This window comes from Penaeus japonicus, unplaced genomic scaffold (genome assembly GCF_977035675.1).
Source record: "Penaeus japonicus unplaced genomic scaffold, GWHDUDI00000001_assembly GWHDUDI00000042, whole genome shotgun sequence".
In the NCBI taxonomy this organism is placed as follows: Eukaryota; Metazoa; Arthropoda; class Malacostraca; order Decapoda; family Penaeidae; genus Penaeus; species Penaeus japonicus.
In genome coordinates this window covers 14,738,526-14,748,525 of record NW_028234444.1, presented here as the reverse complement: position 1 = coordinate 14,748,525, position 10,000 = coordinate 14,738,526, and the positions used below count along the sequence as shown (strand labels likewise).

General features: G+C 47.6%; 1 protein-coding gene across 18 annotated transcripts in view; it reads left to right on the top strand.

The window, feature by feature from the left end:
- The window catches only part of LOC122253403 (uncharacterized), a 156,924-nt gene that overhangs the window by 50,567 nt on the left and 96,357 nt on the right, over positions 1-10,000 (top strand). For 3 of the 18 annotated variants that reach the window (XM_043016460.2, XM_043016457.2, XM_043016455.2), the window contains exon 1: positions 5,585-5,984. The exons of 10 other annotated variants lie outside the window; for them this stretch is intronic. In XM_043016460.2, coding sequence (XP_042872394.1) covers positions 5,902-5,984 — 83 coding nt within the window. In that variant the 5' untranslated portion in view covers positions 5,585-5,901. Of the gene's footprint in view, positions 1-5,584; positions 5,985-10,000 lie in introns of those variants that run through there. 5 more of the 18 variants (XM_043016463.2, XM_043016459.2, XM_086535158.1 and 2 more) reach the window with 3 other exon arrangements.

The window sequence follows — 10,000 nt, the reverse complement described above, 5'->3', positions numbered from 1 at the left end:
GGAATGCTGCAAGAGCCGCGACCTCCCATTAATCAAGCGGGCTGGAAAGCGTCTCTCTTGCGGGGTTCCATCTGGAGGCTTCCTGGACGGAGGTTCATATTCCAGGGGTTACAAAGAGGTTTCACTTAGTGGGGTCACTTTAAGGTCTTGCAATTATGTTGGGTTCGGGGGGTTTCATGAGTTTTATTTAAGGAGATTCTTAGGGTTTAAGAAGCTCTCTTATGGGGGTTTCCGGAGGGACGATATTCTCACAGGGGTTTGTAAAGGACTTTTGGGATGCTTTTTATTTATTCTTTTAAGGATTATTGAGGAAGATGTAAGAAGTGGTTGGGGATTTAGTTCATCTGATTTTTATGAGATTTATATGGTATGATTTGTTCTGATTACGAGAGAAGATTTTTTTTTTTTTTTTTTAAGGAGTCGGATTTACGATTTTTATATGGTTATTGGGATGGTTAGTTGGGTTTCTTAGTATGAGGTTTATTTAATACAGAAACAGTGAAATTGAGTGACAAACAGACAGACAGACAGACATAGCGAGCGAGAGAGAGCTAGTCACGGCAGCAGAGGCCCGGGGGAATAGTAAGCGCGTGGTGCCATTAGCGGCGGAAGCGGCGCCCGCGTGCCCTCGCCCGTAGCCCGCGAGGCCAGGCTGCCCTGCATCGCGGATGAGGCCCCGGGACCCCCCCCCCCCGCTCCTCCTTATGCCCCCCTCCCCCCTCTTGCTCCTCGCTCCATTTTCAGTTCCACTCCCATCACTCTGCCACTCTCATCCCCGCTTCTTCCTCTTCCCTCCTCGCTCCCACCGCCCCCTTCTCTTGTCCCCCCCCTTTCGCCCCCCCCTTCCTCCGCTCCCCCTCCTGCAATCCCTCGTGTAGTCTTGGTGTTGGGAGGGATTCGTATCTCGGGGGAGAGGGGGGGGGCGGGGGGAGCTGGTTGAGGATTTTCTCATCCACGTATTCATTACAGTCGGACTCTTCGCACCCCGCTCTCTCGCTCTCCCCCCGTCTCTCTCTCTCGTCTCTCCCATCTCGACCGTAATCTCTTTAGCCCCCATATCTTGCCTCCCCTCCCTCCTCCTCCCCCTCCTCCTCCTCTTCCTCCTCCTCTTCCTCCTCCTCTTCCTCCTCCTCTTCCTCCTCCTCTTCCTCCTCACCATTCCCTTCCTCCCCTACCTCCCTCTTTTTCTCCCTCCCTCTTCCTCCTCCTCCTCCTTATTCCCTTCCTCCCCATCCCCCCTCTTTTTCCTTCCCCCCCTTCCCCCTCTTTTTCTTCCTCCCTCTTCCTCCTTCCCTTCTCCCCCTCTTACTTCCCCTTCTCCCCCTCTTACTTCCCCTTCTCCTTCCCCCTCTTCCACTCCCCCTTTTTCCATTCCCTTCTCGTACACCAACGCCCCCCCCATCGATCCGGCGCGACAGGAAGTGGGCTATTTACATCCTCAAACCGCGAGTCCTTCAAGATTTATTCGCGCTTCGCCGATAATCCGCCGCCGATTAAGTGATTGAAAAGTGATTTCAGGAGGAAGAGGGAGGGAGTGAGAGTGAGTGAGTGAGTGAATGAGAGTGAGTGAGTGAGAGTGTGAGAGTGTGTGAGGGAGTGTGAGAGTGTGTGAGAGAGAGAGAGAGTGTGAGAGAGAGTGTGAGTGTGAGAGAGAGTGAGAGTGTGAGAGAGAGTGAGAGTGTGAGAGTGAGAGTGTGAGTGTGAGTGTGAGAGTGAGAGTGAGAGTGAGAGTGAGTGAGTGAGTGAGTGAGTGAAAAAGTGAGTGAGAGAGTGAGTGAGAGAGAGAGAGAGAGAGAGAGAGAGAGAGAGAGAGAGTGAGAGTGAGAGTGAGAGTGAGAGTGAGAGTGAGAGTGAGAGTGAGAGTGAGAGTGTGAGAGAGTGAGAGAGTGAGAGAATGAGTGAGAGTGAGAGTGAGAGTGAGAGTGAGAGTGAGAGTGAGAGTGAGAGTGAGAGTGAGAGTGAGAGAGAGAGAGAGAGAGAGAGAGAGAGAGAGAGAGAGAGAGAGAGAGAGAGAGAGAGAGAGAGAGAGAGAGAGGAAGAAGAAATTGGTGAGAGGATGAGGAATTATTCAAGAGGAAGAGGGGATGGAGGAGGAGGAGGAGGAGGAGGAGGAGTGGAGAGTAAGATGAGAAGGGGGAAAGGGAGGAAACTGGCTTGAGAAATTATTCGTTCGTCATGTGAACGCGGAAAAGCAGGATTGAAAAGGGAAGAAACTGCTGATGATCTCACTTTCGATTGTGATTGAAGACGAACTTTGCATTTCGCGAAACACTTTCGGATTCTTTTTCTCATCACTCATTTGAAGTATCTTCACTATCATCACCATCACCACAGTCATCACACCACAACCATTGCCACCAAAGCAGGGAACAACTTGAACAGTCTTGACCAAATTGATTCACGGTTTGAGCTGCGTTTGCGTTTGCGGCGAACTCTCTCTCTCTCTCTCTCTCTCTCTCTCTCTCTCTCTCTCTCTCTCTCTCTCTCTCTCTCTCTCTCTCTCTCTCTCTCTCTCTCTCTCTCTCTCTCTCTCTCTCATATTCTCATTCTCATTCTCACATCCTCCTCCCTCTCCTTCTCTTCCTCCTCTTCCTCCTGCTCCTCCTCCTTCTCTTCTTCTTCCTCCTCCTCTCTTCCTCCCTCCCTCCCACCTCTCCCCCCATATCCCGTCACCCTTTATCCAGCGGGATTGGGTCGTCTGTCAAGGAGAGATCGAAAGGAACATTTTAAAAAGAAACAATAATGTTTATGTTCCAGAAACAATTTGAGGAAATCGAACACGAAGTCGTGAAGTTGCCATGACGGATGATCAGTGTAAGCTGTCATATCAAAGAGGATTATAAGGATGATAACAAAGATATCGATGCTAGCGATAGTGATAGTAGGGGTGAATAATAGCAATAGCAGCCACGATTAGGATGATGATGATAGGGATGATAAGTCATACTGTCAATAATTAATATAATTATGGTAATGATAATGATAACGATAACGATAACAGTCACAAGAATAGTAATGATAATGATATTCGCAAAGTAAAATCATGTTAAGTGATGCAAGAGAGCAGGCAGGAAAAAACCCTCATATCTTTTGTATCAAGAAAAATCGCAAGTGAAAAGGGAATGCAAGAAGAGGCTGATATTAGCCGCAGATGAAAGCAGAAAGAAAAAAAGATGGTAACATCCTCATCAGCCTCTGCACGCGCGCGCGCACGGACGGGGAGGCGGAAAGGGTTTTAGATGGAGGCTCCCCAGCCAAGGTCATTTTTCACTTTAAATTGCTTTTATAGAGGCTTGGTGGGGAAGGGAGGAGAGGGGAGGAGGAGGCTGGTTGTAGGGGGAGGGAACGGGACCTACGGTTGTATTGGGGAGTGTGGGGGGGTGGGGTAGGGATTGGAAGATGGGGAATGGAGGTAAGGAAAGGGTAATGAAGTTATGGGGTAAGGGAGGAGAAACGAAGTCGGGGCATGGGTGCGGGTAAGGGGACAAGGGCTCCAAAGCGCCCAGCTGATGTCGAGCGAAAGTGGTGTCGGGCCCACACTTTCACCTCTCTCTGTCCACGGGTGTGGGGAAGGGGATGAGGAGGAAGGGGAGGCAAGGGTGTAAGGGGGGGGGGGAAGAGGGGAGAATGGGAGGGGGGAGACTTTTAATAGCCCTGGTCTTAAGGTGAGTCGAGGTTACAGTGAGGTCACTTGAAGGCGATGAAGGTGTTGGCTGTCATCGGCGGCGCCCTTGGCACTGGCGTCGGCCTGGTTGCTTTTGGTGCTGCTCCTCAGTGTTGTTGCTGGCGTCAGTGCTGTTAGAAGTAATGATGGTTTTTTTTTATCTTATTATTAGTTTGGTTATTGTTCTAATTAGTGTTGTAAAATGTGCTTTACATCAGTGGTAGAAATGATTGTCAGGGAAAGGGAGAGAGAGAGAGAGAGAGAGATGTCATTCTGATAACGAAGAGCAATACATTGCGACGGATGGCAAAATCTGCCTCCTTCCCCTTTCTCGTCTCCCCAAGCTCTCTCTCTCTCTCTCTCTCTCTCTCTCTCTCTCTCTCTCTCTCTCTCTCTCTCTCTCTCTCTCTCTCTCTCTCTCTCTCTCTCTCTCTCTCTCTGTCTGTCGCTTCCAGCCCCGCTTCTCCCTCTCTCTCCCTCGCATATACGTTATTTTTCTCTCCTCGCGTCCCCTTCCCCTCTCCGTTGCAATGATTGGGAGAGGGAATAATAGAGAGAGAGGGAGGACGAGAAGTCGGAAGTCGTCTCATTAGCTTTTATTTTGTTCCTCTGCCGTTCGTTTCTGCTGGAATGGGACGAGCGTGAGGGCAGGCGGCCCACTTGGCAACGCGGGGCGGGAATGGCAACTGCAACCCACTGCTTAATCTTGCAAGGAATACTTGTTCGTCTCCCTTGTCTACGAAATTAGTCTGCCACACTCACACATGCACACACGCTTGCGCTCGAGAAACGTGTTGCTTACACGCCCACACACGTCTACAAATATTAGTTACACTAACATAAAATTCATATTCCAATCTAAGGTCTATAGTTATTTTAACAAAACTTCGCTTGGAGTAATCCAAGGAAAAGATTCGGAAAGAAATAACGAACGTGAAAGAAGAAGGAAGAAAACACGAAATGAGCGACAGCGAGAGATTCAGTTGTTTGCAAGGTGCGGGCAGCAGGACACGCGAACGTGCCACATGTTATGCAAATTGCCGCCAGGAAAACAGCCGAGCGAAAGAGGCCGTTTCGGCGGATAGCCCCCAACAGCGCTCTTTTATTTATTTATCCATCTATTTGTTTCTTTATTTATCTTCGTGTATGTGTGTGCCGTGACCTTAAACGCGCGGAAGGTCAGCGGGCGAAGACATAAAGGCCGGTGTTGACACTGGTGATGGAGACAGTGTCGCTTCGTGGCTGGCTGGCTGGCTGGCTGGCTGGCTCCATCCCTCCCTCCCTCCGCGCAAGGCTGCTTCATGCTCGGGGTCGGCAGGAGTCTCTCTGCCTCCTCATACCCCTGCCCCTGCCCCTTCCCCTTCCCCTTCCCCATCCCTTGCCCCTTCCCCTTCCCCTTCCCCTTCCCCTTCCCCTTCCCCTTCCCCTTCCCCATCCCTTGCCCCTTCCCCTTCCCCTTCCCTTCCATTGCGAGAATTCGAAGAGGGGATGAGAGGGAGCCGCATGCCTCGCCGGGGGAAAGAGGACAATACGCGTTTTTTGAGAGAAGACAGTGAACGTTTTCGAGTGTGTACACAGTTGACCATGTTTTCCTTTTTTTCAGTTTTTACGGTGCTGTGGTTGAGAATGTAATTTTGTGACCTAAAGGAAATACAGAGGTCGAAGAGGTGTGATGTGAAACAGGTGATTGAGTATGTGTTAAGTTTTACATCTGTGATAAAACTAGATTTACGAAACCGATACGTAATAAAGTACGGAGTGCAAGCCCCGTATGTGTATCTCGTTTGCTCAGATCCTTTCGCTGCTTTTAAATGACTCGTCGAAAAATAGATAGATTAGTGAATTTAGTATAATATTGCTTATCATTAATGGAAAAGGGAGAAAAATTGGTAAAAGTAATGTGTAAATGACTCGTTCAAAGAAAAGAAAAGGAAATTTAAATAATATTAAGTTTCATTGCCGTTGTTATCACTAGAAAATATAAATAAAAACAAAGTACTTTCTTTGGAAGTGGCTTATCTCACCGTAGCGCTAACACACGCCCACACGCACCTACCTCAACCCACACTCCGCCCCACACGCCCTCGAACAAGGTTGATTTCAAGTGGCGTGAGCGGCGTGCCACTCACACATTGCGTGAGTGGGCGAAGAAGTGCGTGCGCGAGTGTGAGAGCGCGAGTGCCTTTCCCCCTCTGGCGGCTGCTGGCCAAAGGCGGCACCGCTTGGAATGAGGCGCGATGACCATGTCTTCGTCAGGAGAGCTAACCTCGGAGCAGCTGCAGCAGTTGTACCTGTGCAGCCTCCTGCTGGGCAAGAAGAGGTAATGAGTGCTGGGGATGGGCGGAGGGAGGGGCGGGAGTGGGGAGGAGAGGGTAGCAGAGAGGGCAGGCAGCAGAGTGGGCATTGCCGCTGGCCTTCTCAAGGATATGGGATATGGGTCAGCCTTCTTATTTCAAATTTGTGATATTTCCGTTTTGTGTTGTGATTATTATTTTCTTTTATGGTAACTCTTATAGAAATTTTGCATTGTATATTATGGGCTTCACTTATTACTTATGCTAATTTTGTTTATCGTTATTACTTTTTAAAATAATTTTGTTTATTTTCTCTTTATGATTCTTTATATTATGACTCTTGTTATTTCCAGCATTTATTATGGCATTGTTAGAATAAGATTGCTGCAGATATTTTAGCTGTTGCATTTTTTCTATATTGCATTATTATTAATAAGGCATTGGAGGTATGGTAGTCATATATTGTATATTTTTGTTGTAGTAATAGTACTGACTATTTTTAGGCTGATTGATATAGTAATAATCATGATGTCAGTATTGATTATTGTTGTGATTATTGTTATGTTTACTGTGGCGTCAAGTGTTTATATGTATGTAGTGTATATATATATATATATATATATATATATATATATATATATATATCTATATATATATATATATATTTATATTCATATATAGCACACACACACACACAGGTACACACACACACACACACACACACACACACACACACACACACACACACACACACACACACACACACACACACACACACACACACACACACACACACACACACACACACATATACTGTATACATGTGCCTATACATATACATATCTACATATATGTTTATATTTATGTGAGTGAGTGTAAGAGGGAGAGGGGGGGAAATCCATGATAACCTTTTATTCATAAAGATAGTAACAGTGATGATGAGGTAAATTAATGATGGTCGTTAATATTTTGCTGTTTCGGTTTCATCTTTTACTTTTGCTGAAAATATTTGTAAACGAATGATAATGGTACTGATTTAGCATCACTATTTGTGCTTTATCATTATTATTACCGATGTTATCTTCATTTTCCCATTAGGAGTAACGATTTTGTATAGTAATGTTGTCATCCTTTTGAATTATTGTTTGTAAGATTGTTGCTATTGGTTCCTTTTTTCTTATTTCTTCTTGTTTTCGTGATAATTAAAACAATAATTGTTAGCAGTATTGTTATTATCATTAGTAGTAGTAGTATTAGTGTTCACCCCCCCCCCCCACCATTCCCTCCGTTCCCCCTACTTCCGGAAGTCGCTTCAGGGAGTCATTATGTTGTAAGATGCCCAAGGGACTCAGGAAAATGTTATAAGACTGAATTTCCCCTTTCTTCTGGGTGGATTATGGCCCTTAAAGTTTCCATTTCCTGGTAATCGCACATCTGTATGCATTTATGTGCGTATGTAAGTGGATGTTTTGTGTGCGTATGGTGCGGTGCGCGTGATTATACCATACTTTATATGTGTAAACATAAGGAGGACTGACTCACAGGTCGACACACACACACACACACACACACACACACACACACACACACACACACACACACACACACACACACACACACACACACACACACACACACACACACACACACACACACACACACACACACACACACACACACACACACACACACACACACACACCTGCTTCCCTCCCCTCCCCTCACCCCCTCTCCTCCCTCCCCTCTCCCCCTCTCCCCCTCTCCTCCCCCGCCCTTTAATCATACAATTTGTCTCTGGCAATCTTCCTTCTCCTTTTCTCGTAACGGATGAAGATGGATTTCCAGGAGCGCCGATTTCTGCCATTCCTCCTTCCTTCCTCATTCTCTCCCTTCCTTCCTTCCTTCACCATTCTCTCCTTTCCTTCCTTCCTTCATCATTCTCTCCCTTCCTTCCTCCTTTCCTCATTATCTCCCTTCCTTCCTTCCTTCCTCATTATCTCCCTTCCTTCCTTCCTTCATCATTCTCTCCCTTCCTTCCTCCCTTCCTTCCTTCACTATTCTCTACCTTCCTTCCTTCACCATTCTCTACCTTCCTTCCTTCCTTCATCATTCTCTCCCTTCCTTCCTCCCTTCCTCATTCTCTCCCTTCCTTCCTTCACCATTCTCTACCTTCCTTCCTTCACCATTCTCTCCCTTCCTTCCTTCCTTCATCATTCTCTCCCTTCCTTCCTCCCTTCCTCATTCTCTCCCTTCCTTCCTTCACTATTCTCTACCTTCCTTCCTTCACCATTCTCTACCTTCCTTCCTTCACCATTATCTCCCTTCCTTCCTTCCTTCCTCATTCTCTACCTTCCCTCCTTCACCATTCTCTCCCTTCCCTCCTTCACCATTCTCTCCCTTCCTTCCTTCACCATTCTCTCCCTTCCTTCCTTCCTTCATCATTCTCTCCCTTCCTTCCTCCCTTCCTTCCTTCACCATTCTCTACCTTCCTTCACCATTCTCTCCCTTCCTTCCTTCCTTCACCATTCTCTCCTTTCCTTCCTTCCTTCCTCATTCTCTCCCTTCCTTCCTTCACCATTCTCTCCCTTCCTTCCTTCACCATTCTCTCCTTTCCTTCCTTCCTTCCTCATTCTCTCCCTTCCTTCCTTCACCATTCTCTACCTTCCTTCCTTCCTTCACCATTCTCTCCTTTCCTTCCTTCCTTCCTCATTCTCTCCCTTCCTTCCTTCACCATTCTCTCCTTTCCTTCCTTCCTTCCTCATTCTCTCCCTTCCTTCCTTCCTTCCTTCCTTCCTCATTCTCGCTCTTCCTTCCTTATTCTCTCCTATCCCTCCTCCCTCTCTCCTCTTGCCTGCTCTTATCTTCTCTTCCTTTCTCTTCCGTTCCTTCCCCATTATCAGAGAGAGGGAGATGGGGAGAAGGTGGAAAGAAAGGAGAGATAGAGAAAAAAACAGAGAGTGGGGATGTAAAAAGACAAAGAGACAGAGAGAGAGGGGGGGACAGACGGATAGAGAGAGAGAGAGAGAGGGAGAGAGAGAGAGGGAGAGAGAGAGAGGGAGAGAGAGAGAGGGAGACAGACGGATAGAGAGAGAGAGAGGGAGAGAGAGAGAGAGACAGACAGACAGACAGACAGACAGACAGACAGACAGACAGACAGACAGACAGACAGACAGAGAGAGAGAGGGGGGGGGATTTAAAAAGACAGAGACAGAGACAGCGAGAGACAGAGACAGAGACAGAGACAAAGGGAGAGAGGGGGAGAGGGAGAAGGGGAAGGGGAAGGGAGAGAGAGAGGGAGAAAGACAGAGAAAGAAAGACAGAGAGAGAGAGAGAGAGAGAGAGAGAGAGAGAGAGAGAGAGAGAGAGAGAGAGAGAGAGAGAGAGAGAGAGAGAGAAAGACAGAGATAGAGAGATAGAGAGAGATAGAGATAGAGATAGAGATAGAGAGAGAGAGAGAGAGAGAGAGAGAGAGAGAGAGAGAGAGAGAGAGAGAGAGAGAGAGAGAGAGAGAGAGAGAGAGAGAGAGAGAGAGAGAGAAAGAGAAAGAAAGAAAGAAAGAAAGAAAGACACAGAGAGAGAGAGAGAGAGAGAGAGAGAGAGAGAGAGAGAGAGAGAGAGAGAGAGAGAGAGAGAGAGAAAGACAGAGAGAGGGAGAGAGAAAGACAGACAGACAGCCAGAAACAGAGAGAGAGAGAGTATAAAGAAAGAAAGAAAGAAAGGGGAGAGAGAGGGAAGGAGAGAGAATGAGAGGAAGGGGGGGGGTGGAATGCGAGCAAGCGGGAGATTGGCAGCAAGCGATCGCGTATTGGACGCCTCTGCTCGGAGCAGGTGCTGGCACGGGTGGGGGAGGAGGGAGAGGAGGGGGAGGGGGAGGAGGAGGGGGAGGGAGTCCCATCAGGAAGGGCGGGGCTCCGGCCGCTTTGTTGATGGGCCACAGGAGCCAGGGTAGAGGGGGAAGGTTAAGAGAAAAAAAGAAGAAGAAGAAGAAGAAGAAGAAGAAGAAGACTGGAAGGAAGAGGAAGATTATGAGTGGAAGAGGAAG